This window comes from Callospermophilus lateralis, chromosome 8 (genome assembly GCF_048772815.1).
Source record: "Callospermophilus lateralis isolate mCalLat2 chromosome 8, mCalLat2.hap1, whole genome shotgun sequence".
Classification (NCBI taxonomy): domain Eukaryota; kingdom Metazoa; phylum Chordata; class Mammalia; order Rodentia; family Sciuridae; genus Callospermophilus; species Callospermophilus lateralis.
In genome coordinates this window covers 59,758,573-59,778,521 of record NC_135312.1, presented here as the reverse complement: position 1 = coordinate 59,778,521, position 19,949 = coordinate 59,758,573, and the positions used below count along the sequence as shown (strand labels likewise).

Here is a 19,949-nt window from a genome sequence, read left to right as displayed (position 1 = left end):
TAGCCACAATTAATCTTATAATGTGGATAATAAAAAGTTAACTATGACTCTAAGTTTCCTTCCAACTCTGAAATTCCAGGGACCACATCACACCTTGAAAACCACGTGCTCCATTCTTTATCTGCCCGCTATTCCCTGTATGTTATGCTCATGGGGAAGAAGCAACTCTAGCATCTGGCTATATAACCAGTTTTGTTTCTACTGGGCCAAAAAAGTGGGTAATTATACTCAGAATTTTCCTGTCACATCAGAGAATTACCCATAATTATGTGATAAAATGAAAATGTCTCAAACAGAAGTACACTCTCTGAACAATTACAGGGACATGATGACAGGCAGCTGAACACATTTGAGGAGTATTGATTTTCCCCAGATGGGAAGGGTTAGCTATTAAAAAAGAGGAGGTGGGGGCCAGAGCAATGATGGAAAAGAGGTGGGGGGGAAATCAGCAACATTGACTCACCTGAGCTTTTCTTTGCTGTGTATAAAGCGCACTTTCTTCTCATTCACATCTTTCCAGCTAAAATGGCCAGCCTTGTCCAGCTGAGACTCTTTTCCATTTCTTGAGAGCACCAGCTGACCATTGGTGGGAGTGCTCACAACATGGAACAGGAGGTCTTCCACCCTACCATCCCGGTGTTGGATGTTCAGGAGGGAAAAGTCCAGTGGCCTCATTGAACCAATTGCAAGGATCAAGGAGCCATTCACATGAAGGCTGGGAGTGTGCATCTTGCCTGAAAAACATACAAATCCAAAGCTCAGGCTTGTCACATTCACTAAGTAGGTCTTATTTATTTGCTTTAAAGAAATAGACTTGTAATGTTAATTCAGAACTGTACAGAGGAGACTCTAGGCTATATTATAGAACATAAGCATCTTTCTAACTCAGTGATTGTTCCCCTAGATGCACATGAGAATGACACAGGACTTCAATGGAAGAGTTAAACCATAAAATTGTTAGAAGACAAGCTGGCTGCAGGGGCATACACCTGTAATTTCGGCTACAAGGGAGGCTGAAGCAAGCAGATCATGAGCTGGGGGCCAGCCTGGGCAACACAGTGATACCCTGTCTTTGGGGGGGAAAAAACTAAGACAAGACTGGAGTAGAACTTTTGTGGTTCTGAATTAAGCAATGCTTTCTTATGGCACAAAAAGCACAAGTGACAATAGAAAAAAAATAGGTAAGTTGGACATCACCAAGTTAAAAACTTTTGTGCTTCACCAAAGTAAAAAGACAACTCATAGAAGGGGAGAACACGTTTGCAAATCACACATCTGAAAAATGACTTGTATCCAGAATCTATAAAGGACTCCTTTAACTCACCAACAGAAGAAAAAGAAAACCAATTTTAAAAAAGGGTAAAAATTTTAGTAGGTATTTCCACAAAGAAGATATACAGAAGGCCAATATGCACATGAACAGTGCACAACCTTCATCATCAAGGAAATGTAAATCTAAACTACAACTACGCAGCACTTCACTTTCACTAGGAGAGACGATAAAAAGTGCAGGTGAGGGCTGGGGATGTGGCTCAAGTGGTAGCGCGCTCGCCTGGCATGCATGCGGCCCGGGTTTGATCCTCAGCACCACATACAAACAAAGATGTTGTGTCCACCGATAACTAAAAAATAAATATTAAAAATTCTCTCTCTCTCTTAAAAAAAAAAAAAAAAAGTGCAGGTGAGGATGTGGATAAATGGGAACCCTTGCACATTGTTACTGGAAGTATAAGATAGTGCAGTCATTTGGAAATACAGTTGCACAGCTCCTCAATTAAATATAGTACCATATGACCCAGGAATTCCACTCCCAGGTTTACACCCAGGAGAATTAAAAATGTATGCCCACACAAAGACTTATACATGAGTGTTCAGAGCAGCATTTCATAATATCCAAAAAGAAAATATTGCAAAAAATATATATCCATTGATGAATAATAGATAATCAAGGGTTTGGGATATGGGGATGTGACTCAATGGTAGAGTGCTTCCCTAAATGCATGAAGCTCCAGGTTTGATTCCTAGGACTGGAGGGGGGAGGTAAGTAGTTCCGGAGGGGGGTGCTTGAAAAAAAATGTGGTATATCCATGCTATTTCATATTATTTATCCATAAGAAGGAAATAAAATGATGTACTATACAATGTGGATGAACCTTAAAAATATTATGCTAAGAATCCACATAAAAGAGGAAACATTGTGTGATCCCATTTATGTCTAGAACAGGCAAATGCATAGAGACAGAAACTAGATTAGTGGTTGTCAGGGTCTAGAATGACATAAAAATGCACAGAGATTACTATGGTTATGGGTTTCTCTTATGAGGATAAAAATGTTCTGGAATTAGATTTTGGTGATAGTTATACAGCTTTGTGACTATACTAAAAACCACTGGGCTATACACTTTAATTTTTGGATTTTATGTCTGAATTATATCTCAATAACAATAACAAAGAACCATATAGAGATCTTTTAAAACAATACTGACACTTGGGCTCTTCTACTAGATATTCTGACTTAGATGTTCTGGGATGGACCTCATTAATTTCATAAGCCCCCCTGCTTACACTAATTGGCTGGCAGATTTGAGGACCACAGTCTTATCCTGATTACACCTGTCACATAAGATCCACTGAGGGCAAGAAAAGAGACAGGTGTATGATACCATTCTCTAGAGGGTACCAGTTAATCTACAATGAAGTAGGATTGTTGGTGGCTCACACTCAGAATTCATGTGAAATATATATATTCATGTGAAATTTTGCAATCTCTGTGCGTATGAAACATCTGACAGATAAATGAGGATTTCCTTCCATAATGTAGAATTCATCCTTTCTCCTGCAAGGTGTTTTGCCAAGGTCTTTAACGGGCAATGTTCCCTTCTACAATTAGGCCAGACAGTGCAGTTCAACAGCTACCATAAGATTATTCTAATAAAAGTAGAATTCATTTCCACAGGTTGACTTGTATTATGTCCCAAGAGTAGTAAGGTGACTTTCAAGTAAATGGGGTTTCCAGAAAAATCCTAACAAAAGAGTCAACGATATTTTTTTCTTTGGAAAATCTTAATCTCTTTAGAGTCCAGAAATATAGAGACAGAATGTGTGACTTTGGATACTACAAAATGCCTCATGCTTTTGGTAAACAATAAAGCTAAGGAACACTTCTAAGGTTTATCCACCTATAAATCTTTTGAAGTTCAAAATGAAGACTGAATTTAAATTTGCTTCTCTCTGTTATTTAAGGTGAGGTATGCAGGGAGAAATGAGCGCCTTTCCTTTAACCTGTTATTCATAACAGAAACAAATTCATACAGTTTCAACAGATGAACCTCTTGGAGTCTCCTCATCCTGTTCATTGTTTATTTATAGCTTATCTCCACTGTTTGCGCAAGAGATGCACCACTGAACTCTTGGCATGGTTTACTGTACAAGTTTATATGAATACAAATAAGTGCATTGCATGTATAAACATGTATGTAATTTTCTATAATGTGGCTGCAGTTCAAGAACACAGCTAAATTTATGCCAAATTTCTTATCTTATACTTGTGACTTTTAGAGCACAGATTGCTTCTTTTTTTTTTCTTCAAAGATCATAGAAGTTGAGTTTTCCTAATTTTTCCATGTTGTATAAACAGTTCCTTATTCCTTAGCAGCATCAAGTTTTGGTTTCCCCCCACAACAGTAATTCTGAATCAATTATTTCAATAAACCCAGACTTTGCAAAGAAAAATTACTGGTGCATTCACCAGACAGCCAGAAGAGCTCTTACCAGAACATGTTTCATTAGAAGAGTGGGCAGAGAAGCCAGGAATGCAGTTGGAAACACAGAGGCCACTCTTCAGAAAGAACCCTTGGCCACAGAGGTGACATCGGTCTCTGTGGCTACACTGCAAGCACCCCTGGGGGCAGGCTATCAAAGAGAAGACACAATAAATGAGATACAACCAAGGCACAGACACCCAAGTAGGACCATTAGGGAAATAAAGGGATTGTAACCACAAGAGTTGGAGCACAAGCAACAAATGGCCCCCCACCCATAACAGACTGTGACAAAAGAGCCTCCTGTCTCCTGTAGAGTCTCATGGGAGCTGATACACTCAGAAGGAAACTGAACGGAGAGACACACTCCCCACCTCACACAATGCCATTTAGAAAGACTGCTCATGGATGCTGTTAATCATGTAGACTTGTATGAGAGGACATTCATAGTGATTAAGAGCATAGACTGTCTTTAGGTACCATTCCTTCTCTGTCACCAGCTATGACCTTGGACAAGTTCCTTCAACAGTGCTGCAATTTTGTTTTGCTTTGTTTTTAAAAAGAGAATAATAATATCACCTAATGCAAGTAATAGTTGTAGGATGACATGTTATAATGTGAAATGACTAGAATAGTGCACTCACAGAAAGGCCTGAGTGTTCTACTGCTGCCACTGCTCACTGTTATTATTATTATTATTATTATTATTATTATTATTATTATTATTAAAGCAGTAGAAGAAGAAGAAGTAGTAGTAGTAGTAGTAGTAGTAGTAGTAGTAGCAGCAGCAGCAGCAGCAGCAGCAGTAGAAGTATTTTAAATGCATGAGGAAAGTCAGCTATTAAAGAACCACCGGATTATTTCTTTGGGTTGTTGATAATCTTCTATGGATTGAGTGATAACTGCCTTATTTTCTGGCTTCCTTTGCTGGGATTTTGTTATAGACTGGTTACACAGTATAAAGGACCTTGACTGGAATCAGAAAACCTGGGTTTAATGTCTGATTTACATTGCCTTGATTAACAACACTTTTTAGTCTGTTTTCTGTTCCCCTGTAAAATAAGATTCATAGTATCTGTCATATTTTATCAAGTCGTTGTGAATGTTAAATAAGACAAGGCAGATGAAGAAAATTTGTTGAAACATAAACTGTTGTGCCTGGTTAATAATGGCATTATTGTTAAACATCAGTTATTCTTTCAAGTGGGGCACATGGTACGAAGGTTTGGTAGAAATGATGAGAATGAACAGAAAATTTTCTTGGATGATCCAGTGAACAAGGAGATTAAGACTTTGAGTTTAACAATAAAAGCTCCAGTATATGTCACCAAATTATTCCTCGGAATCCTAGTCTTCAAGGATATAATACCAATATCAGGGTTACAGGTGATTTAGTCTACACACTGAAAATTCTTTGTCGGTATCAATATGGCTGATCCACTCTTAATGGATACCTCACTGCAGTTCAATATAAACTTTACATTCCATTAAAAAAATTGGCTTTGTTTCCATAAAGACCTTTAGGGACATATTGATTTGTGCAAGAGAATTATTGGGCTACACTCCTAAATCCTATTTAACCAGCATTCGGCAGATGTGCATAGGAAGCCATCAATTACTTAGGCCAAGTTCCCTGGGTTTTCTTTCTGCCTCTAATTCGGATGCTCCTGGTTGCCTGAGAACCAGCACACATGACTTGATGTTCTTACTTCTTACCAGAGAACTTAGCTTAGACTCAAGTTACCTGAGCATTTGTGCTTTCCATGGTCTGCAAAGTACCCCTTCCCACATTCCTGGACACACTGGGCTTCCAAGAGGAGAAATGGCCCTTCACAGCGGGTACACTCATGGGGCCCCTGGCACTGGAGACAGTGACTATCACAGCCTGAAAGACAAAAGTCAAGTCAATAGGAAAGTGTGTAGCTTTGCAAAAGGATCTGGGCCCCTATTCAAGGCAGCACTAGGTATCAGGCAGCAACACCATCCAGTGTACTGAGCAAAGCACCCCATGAGAAGTCACGGAGCCACAGTTCTTGTGATCACCATACTTAGCAGTTAGAGGAAAAGTTACTTCACCTCTATGTGCCTCCGTGTTCTCCCCTTTAAAATGGGAGTAAAATATTGTCCCACATACCTTACCAGGTAAAGATCAAATTGATGGAAAATTATAGATGAACTCTAAAGTGACTGATGGATATTATCAACTATTGTTAGTATTAACTAGTCCTTAGCTTTCAGTACTGTGTTACTTAAGTGTTGGTCTTTTCCTGATTCATCCAGTCAATTATTCAGGAATGCTCTCAGAAATGGTTTCTATACACTTCTGGTAGGAATTTCAGGGTCTGAGGATTTTGTGGTGTTAAATTGAGGCTGAAGAAGGTACTGGGCAGAGAGAGTTAATGGTGAGGTATGTGGCATACAGAGATTCGAGGGAGGCAGATGGTAGAACAACATGGTCTTTCCGTGTGCTTGAATGCCCAGGTACACAAATCTTCCCATCTGGAGGACAGGATTTCAAATCTCTGACAAAATCCAAACATAATGGCCTACCATACAACCCTAAGATTCCCATACTGGCATCAAATTTTAGCATATGTCACATAAGAGCATGGGAGAAGGAAAGGGAAATTTTCATAACAAAGACAACTGTTAGCAAAGAAACCCAGAATGGGATAAAAAGCCAGAAGGGACTCTTGTCACAGGCTTCTCAGAAATCAGCAACCAAAACTTCAATGATCACAGAGTGGGGGGGTCTCCAGACACTCACTCTTGCAGAGGCCCATGTCCCGGTAGAAAGATGGTGAGCACTGCTCCACGCAGGCACCCTCCTGGAGAACGTAGCCATCCATGCACTGCAGGCAGTCAGTTCTCAGAGGACCACTGCATGCATTGCAACTCCAATCACACTCTAGAAAGAAATCCTATGTTAGATTAGCTTCCCTTCTGTCCACCCCCGAGTCCCACAGACTAATTTATGAGGAGGCTGTCTGCAGCTGCAAGAGGTAAAGTGGGGACAAATATGAGATATCAGATAAGGCAGTTGTAACAAGGCCTGTGCTTGCAGTAGCCCTGATGCTTCTCTGAGGTTTCGTGTTCCTCAATATGTTAGACATGAGCATGTACAAAGAGCACGCCACACTTTGTGCAGAACCTGCTTATCAGCTGGGCTGCCAGAGAGCCAGGTCTACCTGGATTTGTATGCCAACTCTTCACACAAAGTCTGCCATGAGGAGTGGGCCAAATTGCCCACAAGCCTAATCTAGACTTTCTCCAAATGCTCAGTGCTCCATAGGTAAAGAGATATCAGAGATCCCACTCAGAATGTATCTGATATTGCCACTGACACCAGCCACGTGACTCTCACTCTCAAAAATCAGGCATTGACCAACACGACAGAAAGAAACAGTGATGTTAAACTTAAATGGAGATAAAGAAAGTGTCCAGAAAGAAATGCCTTACTGGAAAAGACCTCATTGGGGTCAGCAGAATGGACTTGTTCACATGTTCATTTGCTCAACAAGCATTTAATATGCAATAATGGATATCACTGCACAAGGAGAATGTAACAGTGGGAAGTACAGACCCTGCCTTCAAGAAGCTTGCACCCTAGTGGGGCCAACCTTGGATGATCCAGGGAGATTGTTAGAAATACAGATGATCAGTCTTAATGTGAGACATACTGATGTGGATCAGGGGTGGGGCACAGGAAAATATATTGCTGCTACTATTATTATTATTATAACAATTATTATAGTTGTTGCTGTTGTTCTTTTTAATGACCCTTGAAATTCTGACACATTTAGAAAACTCATGTTTGACAGCCAGTGTTCTCTCTGGTAAGGAAGCCAGACCTTCATGTGTGGAAGACAGAATGAGAGAAGTGAGGTTAAATACCTGGATTTTGAAATAAGTTGTTATTCAAGTCATGACTTTGCTACTTTTAATCTGTACAATCCTGTATATCATCTTTAAACTTGTTGAGCCTTACTAAAATAGGGAAAAATGTAGTGCCCATTACATAAGTTTATCATGAAGATTAGCAAATTAATGAAGGTAAAGAATGTAGATGGGAGTGTAACTCAATGGTGAAGTGAGTGCTTAGTATGCACAGCTCTGGGTTCAATCCCAACAAAATCAATCAATCAATCAATAATCATAACATAACACAGTGTCTGGCATATAGCAACAGCTCAGTGAGTGTTTGCTGTTAAAATATTTTTCTTAGAGAACTTATCTCTATTCAAGACTGTCTTAATCCTACTTTCCCCACCCTGCTAAGAAGCTAGGGAAACCTCTCATTAGTCACCTTTTCTCTATCTTGATGCACTATTTCAAAGTCTCCAAGAAACAGGTAAATGTGCAAGACAGTACACATGCTACCAAGAAGATTTATAAAGTTAATCTCACTCATTTATTTAGCTGAATGGATCCTGAGGGAAAAAGACTAAAACAAGAGACTCACAACTGCCAGTATAGTTATGAAATCATCTACAGCAGGGAGGCTTTGTGATAATCTTATTTTTCACCACATACTGACAGCCCCTGGTTAGAAGAAAAATAAATAAATAAAAGGAAAGCTTCTGTGGTCTTGAGCCCAGCAGACCACCTAAGTAGAATTGACAACCAAGTAGAATTTCTTGGACTGGAAAGTGTGCAATTTTGCAGAGCCTTAAAGCATTCCAAGTTTACTTGACAGATGTTTGACCTCCATATCTGAGCTCTAGTTTCTCTGCCAGAGCCAAAGGGATAGAGGGAAACATGGAAAGAGGCTGGAATGAAGAGATGAAATGGAACAGAATCAAGTAAAATCTGCTCTTAACTCTATCTTTCCCCTTATTGTGCACTGCTGTTCAAAAACCACAAGGCCCACGAATTCCAACTACTGAAAAACAAGGAAAGCAGGCACCTGGCATTTGACATTGTCATGTTAAAAATTCCTCAAGGACAACAACTCTGTCTTCACTCATTTGACTGTGTTAAGTGAAGGTGGACAAATCAGATACAACTCCTGATCTCATTAAGCTTAGAGTCTAGCAATCTGGAACTGTAAACAAAAATACCTACAAGGCCCTTTGAAATAGGCCTGGCATGATAGACTATGGGATGGTGGGGACTGTGGTAAATTGAGGAGTTGATGCTCCATCCAGTGGGGATGACAGCAACACAGTCAACCTCTTGTTGCACTGTGTAGTAAAGCAAATCAAGTATTGCCAGATCTTTCTATTCTTTTCTCCAAAAGAAACTGAAAATCTCAAATTCTTTTTGTATGTGAAGACTTCTAGCTTGTTAAGAAGCAAATAACCAAAGACTTAAATTTCAGAACATTAGGTGGGCCACACAAAACATGTCTTTGGGTCAAATATAACCTGAGCATTTTTATTTTGCTACCTCTGCTCTAGTTACCAATATGTACGTGAATTCACTCGTACATAATTCTTGCTATAATCAGAGAAAGTCAAAATGATTGATGAAGGCATTTTCCCAATGTGGGGCATGGGGCGTTTATAGTAAAGAGGTATCATGGAGTAAAAGACTCCTTAACACAATTCAGGAAGAACTTTACCTCTGCATGTCTTGGTGGAGATGTCAAGATAGTACTGTGGGGCACAGCTCTCATACTGGCAGTCCCCATAGAGCAGGACCTTGCTTGGATCTCGGCAGGAGGTACAGCTGGCCTGTGAATCACAGCTCCAGCAATGTGTGTCGCATGCTGAGCAGACAGGAAAAGAAAATGACCGGATGATTACAATTGCAAATAGGGACACATTGATCAAAACTAGACACATGCTGCAGAGGGACAAAGCCCTGCCCCAACCTGTTCTTTAATTATGGCTCAGAACCCTCCACTGTGATCAACAGACACAGAAAATATTAGTTTTATTTTCCAAAATACAGAAGGTACTCTTGTTTTCCCCAAAGATAAATTATAAACTCAAAGATGGAAATCCCACATCCAAATTGTACTGTGATTCAGCCACAAAATTTATATTTGCCCTAAGATCTCTAGAATTATAGTCCAGAGTTTTATTTGAACTTAACTTCTTAAGGAATCGAGTCCCCTGTAGCTCATGATGTAGATTGTGTGTGTGGGGGCGGGGTGTAGGTAGGCCAAGATTAAAATTTGGCACCAACTTAATTGTGAAGCTTGTAAAATCCCATATTTTTAGGATTTAAAGGTTGCTTGGCTTATTGGTTTGCTGAAAGGTAATTCTCAGCAGCCAGTCAGGCGATTCAGGCATTCAGGGATGATTCCCAATCTGGTTATGCTTTTGCATTCTCTCATTTATCTACTCAGTTTTTCTTGCTGGAAAACTTAAGAGTCTATCTTGATATCTTCCTTCCTTCACTCCTAATCCAGTCACTCACTGGATCCTATTTATTCAAACTCTCCAATATAACTCTGAGGACTTTCTGCTTTCCTCTATATCCACAAATGCCAATATAGCCAAGCCATCATCATCCCTTGCTTAATTACTATCACAGCCTCCTAACTTTTTTACTCTTGCAATCTCATTTCCAAGCATTTACCAGAGTGACTTTTTAAAGTACACTTTCCCCTAAAACCCAGTCTTTCCTCAATCCTGGAAAATTTCTAACTATCATCTGTATGAATATTGTTCCTCCACCCTCCCTTCATTCTCTCCTCCTGGAAAGCTTAACACACACATTTGAATCCTCTTACTATAATCTCCAAGTCTCTTCTCTTTAACTCTTTACCCATCCTCTTTCTCTCTCCTCCCAGAAATCCTTTGTGGAATCTCCATTCTAGAACAGGTCTCCCAGGCACATGCTCTGACAGCACCCAGACATTTCTTTACTGCTTTAGGTAACAATTTTCACTGAGGTGATTATTTGTTTAACATGTGTACCCTTTAGGCCGCAGACTTGGAATGCAAAGACCAGGTGTGTTATGTTCCTTACAGTATTCCCCAGCATCTAGCTGGTGATCTGTCATATTGTAGGTGTTCAATAAACACTTACTACAGAAATGAAAAAAATCCAAGTGTTGTAATATGTAGGTACACCCACCACACTAACACATGCACAAACACCACCATCTCTGCCTCATTCTGAAATTGACTCTGAATACATGTCAGAGGAAAAGAGTACAGAGGAACCTGGTGAGTGAGATGTAGGTTTAAAAGACATTAAAGTGTTCTTCTGGTTGTACATGATGTAGAATGACACCAGTAATGTAGTCATATATGCACATAGGGTAATAATGTCTGATTCATTCTATTATCTTTCCTACCCCCATACCCCTTCCCTTACCTTCATTCCTCTCTGCCTATTCCAAAGTACTTCTATTCTTCCCTACCCCCTCCCCTATTGTGAATTAGCATCTGCATATCAGAGAAAACATTCAGCTTTTGTGAATGTTTTTTCTGGGGGATTGGTTTACTTTGCTTAGCATGGTATTCTCGGGCTCCATGCATTTACCTGCAAACACCATAATTTCATTTCTCTTTAAGGCTGAATAATACACCATTGTGTATATATACCACATTTTCTTTATCCATTCATCTGTTGAACGGCACCTAAGTTGGTTTCACGGTTTAGCTATTGTAAGTTAAGCTGCTGTAAACATTGATATGGCTGTGTCATACGCTGATTGTAAGTCCTTTGCGTATAAAGCGAAGAAAGAGCTGGGTCAAATGGTGGTTCCATTTCAAGTTTTCTAAGGAATCACCATACTGCTTTCCATAATGGTTGCATCAATTTGCAGCCCCACCAACAATGTCAGGCATACCTTTTCCCCACATCCTCACCAACATTTATTGTTGTTTGTATTCTTGATAATTGCCATTCTGGCTGGAGTGAGATGAAATCTTAGAGTCTTTTTGATTTGCATTTCTCTAATTGCTAGAGATGTCGAACATTTTTTCATATATTTGCTGATTGATTGTATATATCACCTTCTGAGAAGTGTCTGTTCAGTTCCTTGGTCCATTTATTGATTTGGGTTATTTGGGTTTTTTTGGCATTAAGTTTTTTGAGTTCTTTATACATCCTGGAGATTAATGCTCTATCTGAGGTGCCTTAGGTAAAGATTTTCTCCCATTCTGTAGGCTCTCTATTCACATTATTGATTGTTTCCTTTGATGAGAAGAAGATTTTTAGTTTTAATCAATCACATTTATTGATTCTTGATTTTACTTCTTGAGCTTTAGGAGTCTTGTCAATGAAATCAGATCCTAAGCTGACATGGTGAGGATTTGAGCCTACTTTTCTCCTATTAGGCACAGGGTCTCTGTTCTAGTGCTGAAGTCTTTGATCCACACTGAATTGAGTTTCATGCATGGTGAGAGATAGGGGTTTAATTTCATCTTGTTACATATGGATTTCCAGTTTTCCCAGCACTGTTTGGTGAAGAGCCTATCTTTTCCCCAGTGAATGTTTCTGGCGCCTTTGTCTAGTACGAGATAACTGTGTTTATGTGGGTTTGTCTCTGTGTCTCTTATTCTGTACCATTGGTCTATGTGCCAATACCATGCCATTTTTGTTACTATGGCTCTGTAGTACAGTGATGCCTCCTGCTTCACTCTTTCTTTAAAAAAATTTTTTGGTTGTTAATGGACCTTTATTTTGTTCACTTATTTATATGTGGTACTGAGTCCCCATTTATTTATTTTTGATTGGTGCTTTCTACATGTACATAAAGGTGAAATTCCCTATAGTACACAGTGTGATTTGTTAAATTCATTCCACATTTCCTCCCCTTTATAGTTCCTCCTTCCTTCCTCTTGATCTCCTTCTACTGCACTGATCTTTCCTATAACTTTATGATATATGATTCCTCCTCCTTCTTTCCCTTATTTTGTTCTAGCTTCCAAATATGAAAGCAAACATTTGATCCTTGATTTTCTGACTGGCTTAGTTTACTCAATGTGATGTTCTCCATTTCCAACCATTTATCAGTCAATGACATAGTTTCATTCTTTTTATGGCTGCATAATACTTCGTTGTGTGTGTGTGTGTGTGTGTATATATATATATATATATCATATTTTCTTAGTCCATTTGTCTATTGACAGTCATCCAGACTGATTCCATAACTTAGCAATTTTGACTTGTGCTACTATCAATATTGAAGTAGCTGTATGGCTCTATTATGCTGATTTTATTTCTTTTGGATAAATATCAGGGAGTGATGGGATGGGTGGGCCAAATGGTGGTTCCATTCCTAGTATTTTGAGGAATCTTCATAGTTTTCCAGAGTGTATGTATAATTTGCAGTCTCTTATAACAATGTATAAGTGTATCTTTCCTTCCACATCCTTGCCAGCATTTGTTATTATTTGTATTCTTGATCATTGCCATTATGACTGAATGAGAGAAAATCTCAGTGTAGTTTTGATTTGTATTTCCTTGATTGCTAGGGATATTGAACATTTTTCATATATCATTTGACCATCTGTGTTTTTTCTTTTGAGAAGTGTCTGGTTGTTTTGCTCATTTATTGATTGAGTTTTTGTTTGTTTGTTTGTTTTTTGGTGCTAAGTTTTTTGAGTTCTTTATATAGTCTAGATATTAATCTCCTGTCAGAGAAGCAGCTGGCAAAGACTTACCCCCATTCTTAATCATTTCCTTTGCTGTGCAGAAGCTTTTTTAATTTGAAGACATTCCACTATTGATTCCTGGTTTTATTTCTTGAGTTTTAGGGAACTTATTAAGGAAGCCAGTGCCTGTACCAATATGGTAGAGTGTTAACTCTGTTTTCTTCTAGCATTTGCAAAGTTTCTGGTCCTTAATTCAGTTTAATTTGACTTTTGTGCAGGGTGAGAGATAAGGATCTAGTTTCAATCTTCATATGAATATCCAGTTTTCCCAACATCATTTTTCAAAAAGGCTGTCTTCTCTCCAACATGTTTATGGCTCTCTTGTCAAGGATCAAATGGTTGTCAGTATGTGGGTTTATCACAGTGTCGTCTACACTATTCCACTGTTCTTCATGTCTACTTTGCCCTCATTGTTTGATTGGGCAAAGTATTTGATGAAGATCCTAAAGATAAACTTGTGAATACAAAAATGAAGTGGTACCGAGTAGTTGTCGGTGCATTTGAAGATGGTTGAAACGCATACTCCAAAAGTCAATCTTTATAATTGGTAAAAGAAATGTCCCTAAATTAGAGATGGCCACCCACTTCTGCTTGAACACTCTGCTGGCTCCAGTTCTGCCTGGAGCAATATCCAAGTGGGAAATGACAGTTAATTAAACCTCTGAAGGTAACTGTGTAAATGAGGGATTGTTCTCTGTTGCTCTGTGGAGGGCTATGAAAAGCCATCTTTATCTTTGCATGGGGTGCAATGTTTGATGGAGTAACTCTAGAGTCCTTGGGCTCCAAAGCACTACAGTTTTAAGGACTGAGAATCTTTTTTTTTTATTATTGCTTTTAAAATGTATATATATTTTTAGTTGTTCATGGACCTTTATTTTATTCACTTATTTATATGTGATGCTGAGAATCAAACCCAGTGCCTCACACGTGTGGGGCAAGTGCTCTACCTCTGAGCCACAACCCCAGCCCCTTATTATCACTTTTTTCTAGTTTCTATCTCAACCTAGTCACCCTTAAAACTTTAGAGCTCAGTTAATAATGCACACTTTCTAAAGATTTCTGCAACTGAAATCTAGAAAGCTCTCCAGTCCTTACTTTCTTTAATAATATAGTTATCACTGCCTCACACAATTCTGATCACATTTCCTCAAAAGCCCTTTACTACACAATTTCTAAAATTGTCAGGGCCTATAATTGTCTATAATGGGGAGAATTACAAAGGGGCATTGTTGACTTTTAATTTTTTTACATAATAGAAACTCAAATATCTCAATTTGGGGCTTACTTGATCCGATCTTAGAAAGGGTGAAACTTAAGGACTAAAGTTAGGAGGTTCTTAATTCAACTGAAATAGTCTATGAAATCCTATTTACATGGTAGCATAGCAAATGTGTTTATGCAGCGGCCACCCTGCAGCAAGAAAACACTTCCCAAAAGAGAAATATTTTAATGCAATGCATTTTTGTCACCTATACTTCATACAAGGGATTCTATTTTTTCTTTCGAACTTCTGTTTCTGTGAGTCTGCTGCTGGGAAGATCCTCATAAATCTAAGTCACCATTTCTCCACCAACACGCTCTTGCTCTTGGATAGAAAGCACAAGTATTTTATTCCTGTCTCCTGTATTATAGAATCTACAGATTCCAGCGGATGGTTGATATATAACAAGCAAAGTTTTTGTTTCAAAAGTAAAGAAATCTTCTCATTGTTTGAAAAAGAGTTCTATCTCTGGTATCTCAACAGATGATGCAAAAGTGTGAGTTTCATATAACTTCATATCAAATGCAAATGCACGCAAACATCTCAATAAACTAACAGCGGTATTTATCGGTATTTATCGTTCTATCTCTATCCATATAAATAAACTTTATTAAATTATTTGCCTCATTCCAGATGGTGTTGATAATGGCGATGATGACCATGACAAATGGTAACAACAATAGTTAGTCTGTATAGACCTGGTTCCCTGCTGGGGTCTGTGTTAACTGCAACAACACTGGAGTGTAGATACTGTTCAAATCCCCTTTTCACAGAAAAAGAAACTAAGGAACTACAATTAACTGACTTGTCACAGAGTGGGCGAGTGCCATTTAGGATTTGAACTTTAGTCTCCTGATTCCAGAGCCCACTCTCCTAGACACTAGTCTACACTGCCTTTAATATGGTTCTTCCCAGAACATGAAATTGAAATATCACCACTGTATTTGTTCACTGTCATTTTCAAAAGTCTAACAATTTTTTAAAATGACACTTTAGTGATTGAAATAAAGTAAGCTGCCCTGGCCTATCACAAATGTTCCTTCATCTGTGAAGGATTTCCTAATTTTTTTCCCATCCAGATTTGCCCTTTTCCTAATTTATTCTAACTCTTGGTTTGTCCTTTGTCCTCTTTGAATCAAAGTAATTAATCATAGTCTAGCTTATTTAAGATATAAGACATGTATATGAGTAGCTCTTATACAAGATAAAATAACTATTATTTGGGCAGAAATGGAATGTTTTGAAACATATAAAGCCTGGCACATTGTCAATATTCAATAAATACACGTAGAAGACAAATTAAATCCAGACGCGTGCTCAATCCACTGACTGTGAATTAGAGTGAGCTCCATTCTCTGCCCAGGATCAAACAACTGGATTTATGAGAGAAACCATAAAGATGAGATAGACTAACATTTTTATTTTGTTAATGAGATAACCGGAAAAGAGAAGTTAAGTAACCTGCCTAAAATCATGTAGCTGATACTCAGAGAGGACAGTGCTTTCAGTGATCTGAAATCTGAGTTGTAGTCTTCTAAGAGTATCCATGTTGCCTTTTAGATGAGCTTTCTTCCTTTTAGAAAAATGAAGGCTGCCAGGAGAGAAGATGGCAGTATGAACCTCACAATTTCTTCTCATGGGCACAGAAGGGCAGAAGAAGGGAGAGGGTTCATTTAAAATACCTACGCTGGCAAGCATGGTTGTCATCGAGATGGTGCCCAGGGAAGCAAGTGGTGCTGCAGGTGCCAATGTGGGTCAGAACGAGGTTGGCATCACACGAGGAGCAGGAGAAAGGTCCTCCGTCCTGGCAGGTTCTGCAGGAGGAGTGGCATTCTGCAGAGAAACAAACAGAAACCATGAAGCCAGGCTGACTTCCAAGGCTGCATTGCAAGTGCTGGTTATAACAAGGCCCCCACTTCCAGCACATTCGCTGGTCTGGCTCACGGTCCATGCACATATGCTCCTCTCTTCTTCAGGAAGCTCAAGCCCTCTCAGCAACTGCCCCCAGGAGAACCTCCTGAGTCAGCACTTACTTTTACAAGCTCCCCTCTCTGCGTAGTATCCAGAAGGGCAGTCAGGAACACAGTGGTCCCCTAGCAGCAGGTAGCGGGCATTCTGGCACCTCAGGCAGATGCTCCCAGTGTCCTGGAGATCAGCTACACAGTGCTGGCACAGGGGATGGCAGTCTGGAGAGGGCAGAGAACAGAGAGAAGGCAGCGGTACTCATGAGTACAGCCTAATCACTACACCGGAGGGCAGAGGGATTTCAATTACCAGCACTGCAGCACAGACAGCCGGAGAGTAGCCCAAAGGCAGCGTATGTCAGTAAAGCAGAAGCTTGGGACCTGTACAAATTGTGTGTTTGAGGCTTTTAGCAAATGGCTAGGCCCAGCACAGCAATTGAGTTTTCATCTCTTTCCAATTGAATGACCTTCAAGTACCAGGGCACATGTGATAGATACTTGCTGGGGGTGTAGACAGAACTGTCAGACCAACAGACACAGCAGGCTCCGTATGCTCAACATCTCCCCTAAGGGCTCCATGCACTTGAGGGCAGTGTGTCTCCAGTCTGTGCTCCTGGTCATAGTGGGCTCCTGAGCCCTGCACTTGGCTCCTTCTCACAAATTTGGTCTTCCAGAGAGAGCACACCAGTCTCAGCTTTTGGGATGGGGGCAAGGCAGGTAGTATATAATGGAATGAGTCACTGGAAATTTTTAGTCTTTAGCTAAAGTTATAAAGAAGGGTTGGGAGTTGAAAAAAAAATCACTTTTATGACCTGATACATGATTCATAGCTGCTCTGTCGGACCAGCTGTGATTAAAACTATAAAACAAATTATCTTGTGTAGCCAGCACTCTCTTGTTCTCGCTCATATAATAGTCATCCTCTAATAAAGAACTCGATTGTGCTCAGCTTTCAGTGTGGGTGAAAATGTCCTCTGCTCTGCTTTCAAGTGGTGATTACCCTCTGAGTCTCGTTTACCATCCTTCATCCCAAAGGCAGAAGAAAACCCACAAATCCTGAATTATGCACCCAAATGAAAAAGGAATAAAGATTTAGGAAAAGAAAAGTCAGAGTTCAGGATACAGAGCCTTCCCACCTTCCCGTGCAGGATGCAAAGAGCTTGCACTTGCTAATGCCCACCCAGGACCTACAGTGTCACGAGCCAGCCATGGGCTGTGTGTGTGTGAGCTGTGTGCATTTGAGCGTATGAGGGGACTGGCCTGACATTACTGCCTGATGGGGCTGTGCGACATATGTGTGCCTTTCCTCTCACTCTGCCTATGATTCCACACAGCACCTGAGATGGGTGTGGCTTTCCAAGATGTCAGTCAAACTGCTGACCACAAGACATCACCAAGCAAGACTCCACCCTCCACCCTTCGAAACCCAATCCCTTGCCTTATTTGGGTGGAACTTTCTTGAATGTATTTTTCCCAATAAATAGAAGTTTTCGGGTGTGCCTGCTCTCTCTCTTGCTCCTTCCAGTGCTAGAGCTGACCCTTAGGTCACCGAGCCATCCTACCTGAGAAACTTACGTTCCTGTGCTGTGTGGTTTCTTCACTGTTTTCTTAGTTATTGATACAGCTCCTTTGAATCCAGTTCCTATTGATAGCATGGCCAGCTGGCAATACCAGAGGGTCCTGTTTCACCTCAAGGCTTTGGAAAGAGACACTGTGATTTTCAGCTATATTTTCACTAAAAAAAAATCCATGTCAGTAAAATGGATCACCTGCCCTGAGGCCTGCTGAAAACCAGTCTTTCTACCTGTACTCTTGGTGACACTTTCTCAACTACTGACCATCTAGACACATTTTCTGTACAAGTACCAGCTCTTGCCCCCATCCCAGTGCCCACTTGTCCACAGAAGAACCCTTTCCCCACAAACCCTTAAAGCCAGCCCAGAAGTTGAGCCAAGTGTTCCCCTGAAAAACAAAGACTCTCAATAGCACACAAACCAACAGCCCCTGACCTTTCGCTGAACCTTGGGAGTTTCAAATTACGAGCAGCTTTTTTGCCCATATCAGAAACAATTCATGATATCGTAAGAACCAAATTAATCCTCATTATAGCTCTTCAGGAAATTATAAAGGAAATAATGACCGGATCCAGGGACATGTGAGAAGGGGGCTCTTCCCCCGTCTGGTGCGTGGTTTCTACACATGCCAAGTCGTCTGTTCTTCTGTGTCTTCCTCCCAGAGCAGCAGCACAATCCTAGGTGTGCAAGGGGAAGTTCAAAAGCTCTGGAAAGTTGCTGGGGGAAGTGAAGGTGAGAGTGTTTCATGATTACCTGGGCGAGTGGAGAAGTGCTAGGATGGAAATCTCCGAAACACTACCAGAGTCAAGGCTTTTTTATGAAAAGCCTTGGCCTCGTCCTCTTCAAACAAGCATGAACAGAGCTTTCTGGGCTCAGGCATGCAGCAACAAGATCTGCAGGTGTTCCGCTGCCTAACAACTAGCTGCATCTAACTGAAGCACTCTCTAGTGTGCAATTAGAGAAATTAAAAAAAGAATAATCACCAAGGGGACATTTCGAAGAGAAAGTAAGCAAATCTCTGTAGTGTTTTGTGGGTATAATAAATAGGTATTTATGGGTCTGCCTGATCCTGGGGTTCTCTAGAAGCTGCTGAAATGAGGAGTGTGATGTGTATTAATTACTTCTGAAGGAAGCAAGAGTCGCGTAGGTCCTCCTCCCCACTCTCCCAGCTACTTCACTCAATTAGCACCTTCAATTCATTCCTTCCAACCTTAACAGCTATCTTTACCCATTTTTTATTTCATTTTCTTCCATGTCTCAGGATTCCTCCATCTACCTTTTTTGTGTGAACCCAGAGGCACTTAACCACTGAGCCACAATGTCAGCCCTTTTTAACATTTTATTTTGAGACAGGATCTTGTTAAGTTGCTGAGGCTGGCTTTGAACTTGTGAACCTCCTGCTTCAGGCTCCCAAGCCATTGGGATTACAGCCATGCGCCACCACACCCAGCCCTGCATCTGCATTCTTGATCCAATTTTTCAACTTTATTCCACTTTTCCTCCCCCTTAACTTGCTTTTTCCTCAACATACAAACGTGCTCTGTACTTCTTTCTGCCCCAGAACTTTTTGCTCTGCATACCCTGTCTCCTGCCTTCCTAACTCCCACTTCACTGTTACCTGCCTTTGGCCTCCAGAGTTCCAGCCCTCCTCAGCAAAATCCCTGTATCCTCTCCTAGCACATTTTACCCTGGTGATCATCTTGTGCTGAGTCCTCTTTCTCTGCCTCTGACTGCCTGATGAATGTAGGGATTTCTCACAACCCTCAACTTCTATGCTAACTGAGTCTCCAGATGTATTCAACCAAAAATGCCTGGATTTAGGTGTAGAG

The 19,949-nt window shown here is 40.3% G+C and overlaps 1 protein-coding gene across 1 annotated transcript in view; it reads right to left on the bottom strand.

Annotated features, from left to right (window-relative positions):
* The window catches only part of Fras1 (Fraser extracellular matrix complex subunit 1), a 424,900-nt gene that overhangs the window by 153,951 nt on the left and 251,000 nt on the right, over positions 1 to 19,949 (bottom strand). The window contains exons 21-27 of the mRNA XM_076864881.2: positions 16,616 to 16,768; positions 16,269 to 16,415; positions 9,325 to 9,471; positions 6,529 to 6,669; positions 5,506 to 5,646; positions 3,772 to 3,912; positions 464 to 734 (exon numbers count right to left, since the gene is read on the bottom strand). Coding sequence (XP_076720996.2) covers positions 464 to 734; positions 3,772 to 3,912; positions 5,506 to 5,646; positions 6,529 to 6,669; positions 9,325 to 9,471; positions 16,269 to 16,415; positions 16,616 to 16,768 — 1,141 coding nt within the window. The remainder of the gene's footprint in view (positions 1 to 463; positions 735 to 3,771; positions 3,913 to 5,505; positions 5,647 to 6,528; positions 6,670 to 9,324; positions 9,472 to 16,268; positions 16,416 to 16,615; positions 16,769 to 19,949) is intronic.